General features: G+C 46.5%; 1 protein-coding gene across 1 annotated transcript in view; it reads right to left on the minus strand.

Annotated features, from left to right (window-relative positions):
- Positions 1 to 1,888: 1,888 nt before the first annotated feature.
- The window catches only part of LOC135888650 (putative DBH-like monooxygenase protein 2), a 33,141-nt gene continuing 22,107 nt past the window's right edge, over positions 1,889 to 12,922 (minus strand). Inside the window, exons 9-14 of the mRNA XM_065416425.1 lie at positions 7,220 to 7,316; positions 6,910 to 6,969; positions 6,422 to 6,552; positions 6,012 to 6,126; positions 2,402 to 2,488; positions 1,889 to 1,918 (exon numbers count right to left, since the gene is read on the minus strand). Coding sequence (XP_065272497.1) covers positions 1,889 to 1,918; positions 2,402 to 2,488; positions 6,012 to 6,126; positions 6,422 to 6,552; positions 6,910 to 6,969; positions 7,220 to 7,316 — 520 coding nt within the window. The remainder of the gene's footprint in view (positions 1,919 to 2,401; positions 2,489 to 6,011; positions 6,127 to 6,421; positions 6,553 to 6,909; positions 6,970 to 7,219; positions 7,317 to 12,922) is intronic.

Below are 12,922 nucleotides of genomic sequence, written 5' to 3' on the forward strand. Positions count from 1 at the left end.
CCTCAGCAGTTCGGACTCCATTTCCCGCAGACAGATCGCGCTGCACAGAAACTGTTGAAAGATGGCGCCAAAGGTGGACGGAAACAAAGGGATTTCTGGGATGTGAAGCGATGCATCACGGGGCATTGGGACAGGACCCAGAATCCCCCGCACCCACGCCCCCTTCCCACAACCCACGGCGCCAGAATGGGAAGAGGTGCTCTATGGGATAGCTGCCCATAATGCACCGCTCCCAATAGCGCTGCAATTGCCGCAAATGTGGCCACGACAGTGCGCTGGGCAGCTGTCAGTGTGGACAGACTGCAGCGCTTTCCCTACTCAGCTGCACGAAGTCAGGTTTAACTCACAGCGCTGTACATCTGCAAGTGTAGCCAAGGCCTTACCCTGTGTATGTGCAGTGCCCAGTACAGGGGTCCTGATCTCAGTTAAAGCTTTGAGATGCTATTATATTAAAATTCCTAACAAGTGGGCCTCAGTCCTTTCCCAGGTGACGGGTGCTGGGAGGAGGGGGAGAATCACTTTCTGTGGCCAGTTCAAATCCTAGCCTTTCTTGTTGAGACCTTCCCTAAAGGGGCCAATTGATTCCAATAGTGTGGATCTCTTCTTGTGATGTAGGTATTTTCTGCCCTGCAGCCCTGCTGGCTCTGTTATTCCACTGAACTGAGTATTCAGAAGGAAGGCTTAGGCCAGTGCTTTATACTTTCTCCCTGATATTCTCTTTGCTCTGTAGCTGGTTTGGTTGTGAGGGTATTTTTTCCTGCTTAAAATGAATTTATAGCTGTGCAGCTGGAGAGATTTTATTTTCTACACCTAACTTGTCAATGTGACTTACTAATACTGTAAAACTGTATGAATAAATGTGTGGAAGGCTGGGAAACTAAATATTTTTATGGAATGGAAAAAATGAAACACATTTTTTCTTGATTCTTTTTCGCCGTCAGCTCTGACCTCAGAGGAGTGAGATGATTTTGTCTTTTTAGCTCACATGGTCTTTCATGATAAAGGTCCCAAGGTCTGTCCTTGCTGATGACCTGTGCTGGGATGCATCATACATTAAAAAACCTAAACTCTACAGGTTGTTAGAAAATGGGATTTTTTCCCCAACAGAAAATTTTAGCAAAATTGAAACCATTATTATTTTGTTGAAATTTTCCACAATGATTTTCAAGTTTTTGCGGGAAAAAAAATCATATTGGAACAGTATGTGGTTTTCAGTTTTCTGACAACAAAACTGAACATTTTTGAGGAAAGCAGAGGCTTTCTGTGAAAACGTTTTGTTTCTCAAAAACATTTCAATTGAAATTTTTGGAGCTGTCCTATACTTCCCCTTTAAAAAATCAACACAGTGTTGCAATTAGAGAAACATTTCATTTCAGAATTTGGAGGTATTTTTGACACTGGAAGGAAACATCCATTTACAGTTTAAAAAAAGAAAACAGAAAACTAGGTGTGATAATGAGGTGTTACCTGCCCAGGCATAGGATTCCCATAGTTTGTGTGTCTTCACATTTTGATAGTGCATCAAGAGAGGAAGAGGCAGTACCTCTGTAGTGTTTAGAGCCTTGGAAGTCACCTGATAAACACCCTGTCACTGTATTATGATAACACAGCATTTACCAGTTAATCCTCCTGTCAATGGAGGCAATTGCAGCACATTTACTGGCTAAATACCTTGATGCTGGACATGGGAGAGTATTTAACAGGTAAATCATACTCACTTGTTGGATTGTTGACTAAAGAGCATTTAACTGGATAGTGATCAGAGAACACTGGGTAGGTATATAGCCCGAGACTGGATAATGATTATAGAGTGTTTATTGGGTAAATACCCTGTTGGTGGACAGTGATTACTGAAAGGCCAGTGGGTACATACCAAGTGACTGCCCAGCTACCAGGGATCCTTGAATGAGTAAACACTCTAGTAGACATTAAGGGCAAGATCAGAGTCTAAAAAGGGGGCCTTTATCCTCTTGCAATACTGTCTTTTCTGCAGAATATTGTAATATTTCCCTGGATTTAGAATGGAAGATTATACTAAAAGGCATTTTTATCACAACAGGGATCCCAAAGACCTTAGTAGGTAAATACAGTTTCATGCCCAGTGATTTCAGAGACTTTGCTGGGTAAATGTTCAGTCACTGCTACGGATTTCAGAAGCTTTACCAGGTAAATATCCCATCACCACACAGTAATTGTAGAGGCTTCAATGGGTTAATTATATCTTGTAACAAAACAGGGATTATGCCCCTCAAATTCTACACTGGGAGGAAGTGAGAAGCCAGGTGAATGCCAATTGTGTCAGCAACAGGAGAGGAAGAGGCAAGATCTCTGCAGTGCTGAGAGCCTGGGAAATCACAGCTGCAGCCCCCCGGAGGTTTGCTGCGACTTGGGGACCCCGCACTCCGAGGCGTCCAGAAATGTCATGGCAGAGACCACTCTCTGGAATCATAATGTCCCGGATTATACCACTCTCATTTTTCTGCAGCTCCTGGGAGTGAAAGGAAAGAGGGAAAAAATTAGCATGTTTTTCAAAATGGCAGGGGCTTTATTTTTCTTAGTCTAGGCACAACGTGCCTCAGGTGCCATCTGACCAGGATGCATCACTGAACTTGGTCCGCTGGTTGGGTCATTAGCTTCCCTGGCCTGGGCCAGGTACTGATGGGGAGTGTGACATGAAGGCTGATCCATGCCCCACTGGGGATCTATTTACCAGATGCCACACGACTCTTGGGGTTAACAATACATTTATTGGAGTGCCTAGATTAGTTGGTGTCTTATTTGTAGGGTTCCCACCCACATGAAATTGTCCTATAGGACAAAATCATGTCATATTTCTTCATTGTGACATCAGGGTAGCAATTTGAAAGAAGACAGGAGAGTGGAATTTTGATACCTTCTTGATAGAAGTGATTATTTTTCTGATTTATGTATAAGATGACCAGTTATCCAATAGATGCACTATAATGTATATAGATACACCATATGTGCCAATGTTTTTCCTGACTCATCCTAATTTCCTTGGGGTGATCCCACATCCTATAAACACTGCCTGAGGACATGCAACACTATCACTTTGTGCCAAAAGTATTGTTTCATGACATCCCACTATAAACATTATTATGTTTCAAGAGTTTGTCCTATCAAATAAACATGTGACAAGCCTAGCAGTGCTCAAAATAAATTCTGGGTTCTTGAACAGTCCTTCAAACTGTGGATTCAAGGGATTTTCTGATGGCTCTATGAAAATCAGGACTGTCCCACAAATTTCAAGATGGGGGATGCTGTCTTCTGCAGGTTAGTGCTGCCTTCCTAATAACCAGCTGGGCTCAGAATTCTTTAGGAAAGAGACCATGTCTATATCTGTGCTTGTACACAATAGAACCCCACTGAAACCTCTGAGCACTACCATAGTACAAGTAATAATGAACAGGACTTCTTCCTCACCGTTCGGATTCCTCACCCATAGTAAAGTATTGAACAAATTGGACAGATATCTTATGGGAATGGCAGATCTACTGTCTCCTGAATTACTTGATCTAGGCGACTGTCACAGGCAGGATGCCAGATTACAAAATCCATTGGTCCAATCCAGAACAGCAAGTTCTGTTAACTATGTAAGCATAGTCTATATGTAAGCATAGTCTGTATGCTTTCCCAGGAAATACTTAGTTGAAAGATTAAATTAAAATAATAGGGTTAGAAGGGACCACAAGGGTAATCTAGTCTGACCCCCATGCCAAGATGCAGGATTTGTTGTGTCTAAACCATCCAAGAGAGATGGCTATGCAGCCTCCTTTTGAAAACTTCCAGGGAAGGAGCTTCCACAACCTCCCTAGGCAGTCTGTGCCATTGTCCTACTGTTCTTACAGTAAGGAAGTTTTTCCTGAGATTTAATCCAAATCTGCTATGCTGTAGTTTGAACCCATTGCCTCTTGTCCTGCCTGTGTGGCAAGAGAGAACAACTTTTCTCGATCTTTTTACGGCAATCTTTCAAGTATTTGAAAACTGCTATCATGTCCCTCCTTAATCTCCTGTTTTCCAAACTAAACATACCCAATTCCTTCAGCCTTTGCTCATATGGTTTGCATTCCATCCCTTTGATCATCTTTGATACTCACCTCTGGATCCTTTCCAGATTCTCTATATCCTTTATATGCATCGGAGACCAAAATTGGACACAGTACTGCAGCTGAGGCCTAACCAGTACCAAGTAGAACAGTACTATCACCTCCTGTGACTTGCATGCTATGCCTCTGTTAATGCAACCTAAAATGGCATTTACTTTATTTGCAACAGCATTGCGTTGCTGACTCATGTTGAGGTTGTGATCCACCACAAGTTCCAGATCCTTCTCAGCAGTGCTGTTGTCAAGCCAGTTACCCCCATTCTCTATTTGTCGATTTGGTTTTTCTTCCCTAAGAGTAGCACCTTACATTTGTCTTTTTTGAATTTAATTTTGTTTTCTATAGCCCAGCTCTCCAATTTATCAAGATCCCTCTGAATTTTAACTCTATCCTCCAAAGTGTTGGCAACCCCCCCACTCCCCAGCTTTGTGTTATCTGCAAATCTGATCAGTACGCTGTCTATTCCTACACACAACACTGAACCCAGAACAGATCCCTGTGGAACCCCACTTGAGACATCCCTCCAATCCGACATCATTCCATTAATAGTTACTCTTTCTATGCAGTGGTTTAACCAGTTATGTATCCACTTAATAATAGTTTTGCCAAACCTGCATTTCTCCAGCTTATTTATCAGAATGTCATGCGGGACTGTGTCAAAAACCTTGCTGAAGTCCATGTATATTATGTCCACTGCATTCCTCCTATCCACCAAACCAGTTACCATGTCAAAGAAGGAAATAAAACTGGTTTGGCATGATTTGTTCTTATTAAATCCATGCTGGTTGCTAGTGACTACCCCTTTATCCACCCGATATTTGGAAACTGAATGTTTTATTTATTGCTCTAGTAGCTTCACAGGTATTGAAGTCAGGCTAACTGGTCTATAGTCCCCTGGATCCTCCTTTTTCAAGATGGGCACTGCATTAGCCCTTCTCCAGTCTTCCGGGACCACTCCTGTCATCCATGAGTTTGTAAATATTATCGGCCCATTATCGCCAGTGGCTCTGAGATTCCTTCAGCTAATTCCTTCAGTGTCCATGGGTGAATAGCATCCAGCCCAGCTGATTTGAATTAATTAAAATTGGTCAGAAGATCTCTGACATGTTCTTTACTTATTCTGATCTGCCTATATTGGTTTCCCTATATTGTCTATAGTAATTCTGCTAGGCAGCTGGTCACATGTGCTAGGCATTGACAGCTCTGCTTTCCTATCATCTTCTGTTCCCAGGTCACCTTCTCAATTGAGCAGCGGACCCACACCATCCTTGATCTTTCTTTTATGTCTAACATATTTGAAGAACCCCTTCTTGTTGTCTCTAATGTTCCTTGCCAACTGTAACTCATTCTTTGCCTTGGCTTTACTGATTTTGTCCCTACATGCTCATGCTAGTCCCATGTAAACTTCTTTGGTGACATAGTTCCGTAGCTCATCAGATGAATCCTAAGAGAGTGTCCTCTAACCAATACACAGATGCATTGAAAGATTTGAGCAGAAGCACTAACTCAAATAGCAGGGTATAGGGGCTGTCAGGATTGAAAGGCATTAGCAGAATTGTGTATGTGTAGTGCCCAGGACTGGAATAGAAGGGGGGCCGCAGAATAGGATTGAGTGGCATTGGCAGAGCTGAGTGTGCAATGCGGGAGGTCCAGGGTTAGACTCTCAGGGGATGGAGTAGTCAGTGAAAGTGTAAAGTGAAGTGAATACACCTGCCTATAGGCCCTTCCTTTACATGTGACCCGGTGGATATCAATGGAGTGCAGATGCCATTCTGTGTGTAAGGCACTGACTCTGGTTCTGACATGTGCTTTGGTCTCGAACTCCAGAGCTGACCATGTTTCTCCAACCCCTAACCACTCAGCAAGGTAAAAGCAAAGGACACTTACATCAATGGTTTTAATCATGACTATCTGATCAGCCTCCTTGGCTGCTTTCTCTGCAGTCTTGATGGTTTCATTGTTCCATTCGACAGAGTTCATGGCAATCATTCCTTCCATCGCACTGCAGGGGAAGAGTAAAGGGGATTTGGGAGAGTGAGGAAGACAAGTGTGAGGAGGGGGAGGAAGAGGAGAGAAGAAGGAAGGAGAGAAAGAAGAGGAAAAGGAAAGGAGATTGTTATGGTATCACAAATGAAAAATTTCTGAGTAGGGTTCAATCAGGCAGGTCCAGACATATGCAACATCAGCAACATCCCTTCTCAATTATCTCTTTCAATTGGCATCCTCCCCATCCATTGCCACATCCCTCAGAAGTTTTGCTCTTTATTCCCCAGAAATGCATCTAATGAGGGACTTACTCTGAGGCCTCCTGGCCAAGTGCGTGGGCAATCTGCTGGATGTCTGGGAAGCCCATGCAGCTGGAGATGTTGTTGCGAGGGTAATAGAAGAGGAATGCCAGGCACATCTCATTCAAGGTACTTGGCCCACCCTTCAAGGTACAGAGAGCAACACAAAGTTCTACTAAGACACAGTGGGAACAATACTACCCATAGTGTCATTACCAGCCCCTTCTATAGCTTAGCCCAAGCCAGACCACAGGGTAATTCTGTGTGATGAATGATACTACGCAGCTGTGTTCCATTTCAGTCTTGGAGACCCACTTCCCTGCTTGGGAAGCCACCCCTCAATCACGGTATGAATCTCTGTATATGTCAAAGAAAGCTTGCACTGCTTTAGTCTGGGGATAGAGGGCATTGTTCTCCAACATCTGTCAATCCAGCACTTTTCAATAGAACTAAATTAGTCTTAAACGCATAGAAAATTTGCAGATAGAAATCAGACTTACGAAGGTGATCTCCGTCCGATCCAAAGTTTGAAAGTTACATTCCACTAGGATCTCATCTCCCTGCAGCACAAAATAGGTCACATAGTCAGAGCTGTAGGAGCAGGGGCCACTGCCAAAAGTGTGCCTGGAGAAAGCACAGAGCAACCGGTACCCACCAGTGGGAACCTGGAAACTATGTGAGACAGTAATAGGCTCCAAACCAAAATGACGGAGAAAAATTGTGTCACTATGTAAGCCTGTTCTGCCTCCTCTGCATCCCAGTCCCCAGCCCACAAACTATGTCCCAGTGGGAAATCCCAGCAGAATATACCACTTTGATGGTGATGACTTCCTTCAGGTCCCGTGTTTCCTGCAGGGAGAAGTCATATTTATTGTCCTCGCAGATGATCCTCACCTGCTCACCATTCCTGGTAGGGATGAATAAGGAAAAAATATCAGAGGCATTTCCATACACTGCTCAGACTAGGGATGTGGATGGGAACTAGTTCATATAAAATAATAACTAGTCCCTTTTTTCTCCCGAAGACTCAGTCCTTATGTGTCCCAAACCTCACACCTTCCTCCTCCAAACCCAAAGGTTGAACTTTATGCCCCAAAATGAAAAGCCCAGAACTGATTCCCTGGCCAGACTACAACTCCTGTGAGGCACCTGCAGCCCTGCGATACCAGAGAAACTCCATCTTAAAATCCCCAGATCTCTGGCTTCCATTTTAAATAAGCAAGAGTCACTCCACCATTAGATGGAAGATGCAGTTCATGTAGTGCTCAAGACAGAATTGGCAGTTAGAAACAAGACTAAAAATAGAACTGACAGTTTAGAATGTTGGGACGCATCCAAAGAGAATGTTGGCAGTTGGCAACCAAGAAAGATCTGACAAAAGATATTAGCTACAGTGTCTAGAAAGTTGTGACAGAATGGTATAAAGGTCAGGGTGTCAGTAGGCAGGCAGCAGCAGCAATAGCTGAGGAGCTGAGGAAAGAGAGAGCAGCAGAGGGAATCCTGTCACTGGAGCAGAGGCAGAGAGAGCGAGAGAGACACAGCATGCAGGAAACACAGTAGAGCATAGTAAGTCTGTCAGATAGTTAAAGTATAGTGTTGTATGTGTATATACATCTTTATTAAACATTACATATATGTTTAATAAAGATGTGTATATATACAGTAACACTATACTAAACTTACTATGCTGTACTGTGTCTCCAATCACACTCTCTCTCTCTCTCTCTCTATATATATATATATATATATAGTGACAAAGTTCTTCCTCTATCTTGGTGGGTCCTGCACTTTTTGGCAGATTTTCTTGCCTCAGAGATTCACCATGTGGGTTGGGGAACAGCCCAGAGACCTTCCCCTCTGGAAGAACCCACAGTCCAGGTCAATTGGGAGGTTTGGGGGGAACCGGGCCCGCCCTCTACTCCGGGTTCCAGCCCAGGGCCCTGTGGACTGCAGCTGTCTATAGTGCCTCCTGGAACAGCTGCACAACAGCTACAACTCCCTGGGCTACTTCCCCATGGCCTCCTCCCAACACCTTCCTTATTCTCACCATAGGACCTTCCTCCTGATGTCTGTTAATACTTATACTCCTCAGTAATCCAGCAGCACGTCCTCTCACTCCCAGCTCCTTACACACATCTCACTAACTGGAGTGAGAGCCTTTTTATACCAGGTGTCCTGATTAGCCAGTCTATCCTAACTGGTTCCAGCAAGTTCCTGCTTGTTCTGGAACTGCCCCTGTTACCTTACCCAGGGAAAAGGGATCTACTTAATCTGGGACTAATATATCTGCCTTTTATCACTCTTCTGTAGCCATCTGGCCTGACCCTGTCACATATCCCCGCCCCCTGCTCAACACCATGGGGTTGGGCAACTTGGGACGTCAGGCAGTGTACCCGCCATCTGCGTTGCCATGGTGGCTTCCGGCCCGGTGTTGTATGGTGAATTGGAAAGGTTGTAGGGACAGGAACCATCTGGTCACCCTTGCATTCTTCTCTTTATTTCGCTGCATCCACTGGAGGGGTGCATGGTCGGTCACAAGGGTAATACCGTCGTCCCAGTAGGTAATACCGAAGTGTTTCCATGGCCCATTTTACAGCAAGGCACTCTCTCTCAACCACAGCATACTTCTGCTCTCTCGGGAGGAGTTTCCTGCTGCGGTAGAGAATCGGGTGTTCTTCGTCTCCAACCATCTGCGATAGGACAGCTCCCAATCCTACTTCAGATGCATCTGTTTGTAGAATAAACTTTGTTGAAGTCTGGGGGCTATAAGCACGGGGTTACTGCAGAGGGCTGTCCGTAGATCCGTGAATGCTTTCTCTGCAGCCTCTGTCCACTTCACCATGTCTGGACCCCGGGCTTTTATCAGTTCTGTCAGGGGACTCGCTCTGATGGCAAAATGGGGAATAAATCGCCGGTAGTACCCCACCACACCCAGGAATGCCCGGACTTGCTTTTTCCGATTTGGCCGAGGCCAATTTTGGATAGCCTCCAATTTGTTCAGTTGGGGCTTGACCATGCCCCTTCCTACAATGTAGCCAAGGTATTTAGCCTCAGCTAGCCCTATAGCACACTTGGCTGGGTTGGCTGTGAGGCCAGCCCGTCTTAGCATGTCCAGAACCGCTTCCACCTTTTTCAAATGGGTCTCCCAGTCAGGGGTATGAATAATCGCGTCATCCAGATATGCAGCTGCATAACTGGTATGGGGCCACAGGAGCTTGTCCATAAGACGCTGGAAGGTGGCAGGTGCCACATGCAATCCAAAAGGAAGAACAGTATATTGAAATAGACCCTCTGAGGTAGAAAATGCCTTCTTTTCTTTTGCATCTTGGGCAAGGGGAATCTGCCAGTATCCCTTTGTTAAATCAAGGGTGGTCAAAAATTGGGCATTTCCCAGGCGGTCAACTAACTCATCGATATGGGGTATGGGGTATGCATCGAATTTGGATATCTCGTTCAGCCGGCAAAAGTCATTACAAAGCCTAGTGGTGCCATCAGGTTTGGGCACCAACACAATCGGGCTCGACCATTGATTGTGGGACTCTTCGATGACTCCCAGCTCCAACATCCTTTTTACCTCCGCCTTGATCTCCTCCCTTTTCATCGCTGGGACCTGGTAGGGCCTTAAAGTTACCTTTGCCACAGGGTCTGTGATAATGTGGTGATATGTTTCAGTGGTCCGGCCTGGTTTGCTTGAAAACACATCCTGGTATCGGTTGATCATCTCAGTTACTTCCTTCTTCTGGTTTGGTGTCAGATCAGTGGATATCCTGATCTGCTCCTGCAGGTTATTTCCCTGGATCGGGGTCTCTTGGACCACTACACATGCCTCTTGCTGGTGCCAAGGCTTTAAGAGGTTAATGTGATAGATCTGTTCCTGTTTCCGGCGTCCTGGCTGCCGCACCTTGTAGGTTACTTCCCCCACGGGTTCAACCACCTCATATGGCCCCTGCCATTGGGCCAGAAGCTTGCTTTCTGCCGTGGGCACCAACACCATCACCCGATCCCCTGGTTGGAACTGTCGGACTTTTGCCTGGCGATTGTAATGGGTTCGCTGGGCCTCCTGCGCCTTTTCCAAATGTTCCCGTACAATAGGGGTGACCCGAGCAATCCGGTCTCGCATCTGCAATACATGTTCAATTATATTTCTCCCCTCATTGGGTTCCTCTTCCCAGATCTCTTTGGCAATATCTAATATGCCACAGGGGTGGCGCCCATATAATAATTCAAAGGGTGAAAACCCAGTTGAGGCTTGAGGTACCTCCCGTATGGCGAACATAAGGTAAGATAGTAGGGTGTCCCAATCCATCCCGTCCTGACTTACCACCTTCCTTATCAAAGCCTTGAGGGTTCGGTTAAACCTTTCTGCCAGCCCATCGGTCTGCGGATGATAGACTGAAGTTCTCAGGGTGTGAATATGGAGCAGCGTACAGAAGTCCTTCATTAGCTTTGACATAAATGGGGTTCCTTGGTCTGTTAATATCACCTTTGGTAGCCCCACTTGGGCAAAGATCCCCACCAGCTCTTTAGCTATTGTTTTAGAGGCTGTGTTCCACAGAGGGACGGGTTCTGGGTAGCGAGTAGCATAGTCCAAAACAACAAGTATATATTGGTGGCCCCGAGCTGACTTCTCCAGGGGTCCCACTAGGTCCATCACTATTCGCTCAAAGGGGACCTCTATGATGGGAAGGGGTACTAAAGGTGCCCTCAAGTGGGGACGGGGACTGTGCAGCTGACACTCCGGGCAGGAGGCACAGTACCTCCGCACTTCTTCATGTACTCTGGGCCAGAAGAACCATCGTAGGACCCATGCCAGGGTCTTCTCTACTCCCAAATGTCCCCCAAAAAGATGACTATGGGCAAGACTTAATACAGTGTTCTGGTGTTTTTGAGGTACTAGTATCTGCTGTACCTTCTGCCCCTGTACTGGTGCAACCCGGTATAAGAGATCCTTCTTCATTATGAAGTAGGGTCCTGGTCCCTGGGTTTTCCCTTCCACGGGGACCCCATCTATTTCGGTCAACTCCTTCCTAATGTTGTCGTACCTTGGGTCTTCAGCCTGGTCCCGTCCAAAATTTACTCTCCCAGGGCTAATCTGCCCGAGAGCTAGAGGCCCAGTCTCTGTTGCCTCTACTGGTTCAGAGGCGTTAGGGTGGGGGTCAGACTCGGGTGCTTCTCCCTCCTGGGCGGCCTCCTTTTCAGCTACTCGGGTTTGCCTACCTACGAGAGCGACCTTCTGGATTTGGGTCAGTATTCGGGTTCCCAAGGCCTTAGCTGCTCTTCTTTCCCTTTTTGTCTTTCTACCCTGTCTGGGAGTGGAGAACAAATCCAGGGATATTTCAGAGAAGACTGGGGGTTGACTGTCTACTGTGGATGCCTCACTAACTTCAGGGTTCCCCTCTTTCTCCAATCCTCCTACTGGGAGTAAGTCTCCAAACCCTGGGAAGTCCCTCCCTATGAGCACCAGGTATGGGAGTTTAGGGACTACACTTGCTGCTACCACAGTAGTGTTCCCCTGGATTTCAATTTTTACTGGGATGGTGGGGTAATAACCAACTGTCCCATGGACACATGTTATCCCCATACGCTTAGCTCACAGCAGCTGACTACACTTCACGAGCTTCCCTGAGATAAGCGTGATAGCACTCCCCAAATCAACCAGTGCCGTGGTCTCTACCCCATTTAGTTTCACTGGTCTGGTGTACATATGTGGGGTTAGCAAGACCCCTACAAGGTGGATTAGGGAGCATGGATCTGCCCAGTTCCCCAGGTTACACTGCATAGACTCCTCGGCATTGGGACACTGTGCAGCTATGTGTCCCCACTCCCCGCAGGCATAACATCTGTATGGAGCCCTAGGTGTTCCCCGGTCTCTTGGTTTGGGTAGTCTAACATCCCGATCCTCTTCTCCCTCATTACTCCGACTCTTTTTCCACCTGGGCTCTCCTGGTGGCCCAGTCACCTGAGCTCTAGGGCTTGGTGCTGCTAGTTTAATTCGGGGTGCCTCTTCCTTAACTGGTTGGGTCAGCTCCCTCGCCGTCCTTTGCCTCTCTACCAGTGCGACAACCTCATCATAGGTGGAGGGTTCGTTCTGGCTTACCCAGGCACGAAGGTCTGGCGGTAGCCCCCTTATGTATCGGTCGATGACCAGAACCTCTAGTATCTTTTCCGGACTCTGGGACTCAGTTTGCAACCACTTCCGTGCGAGATGGATGAGGTCATACAATTGGGACCGCGGGGTTTTGTTTTCCTGGTACCTCCACTCGTGATACCGTTGGGCCCGCATTGCTGTCGTTACCCCAGATCTGGCCAGGATCTCTGCTTTCAGCTGGGGGTAGTCTGCTGCAGCCTCTTCAGGCAGATCATAGTAGGCCTTCTGGGCCTCCCCACACAGGAATGGGGCGAGGATGCCAGACCACTGATCTTGAGGCCAAGCCTCCCGTAGGGCTGTCCTCTCAAAGGCCAGAAGGTATGCCTCTACATTATCCTCCCACGTCATTTTCTGCAGCCAATGGC

This window comes from Emys orbicularis, chromosome 1, assembly GCF_028017835.1.
Source record: "Emys orbicularis isolate rEmyOrb1 chromosome 1, rEmyOrb1.hap1, whole genome shotgun sequence".
Classification (NCBI taxonomy): domain Eukaryota; kingdom Metazoa; phylum Chordata; order Testudines; family Emydidae; genus Emys; species Emys orbicularis.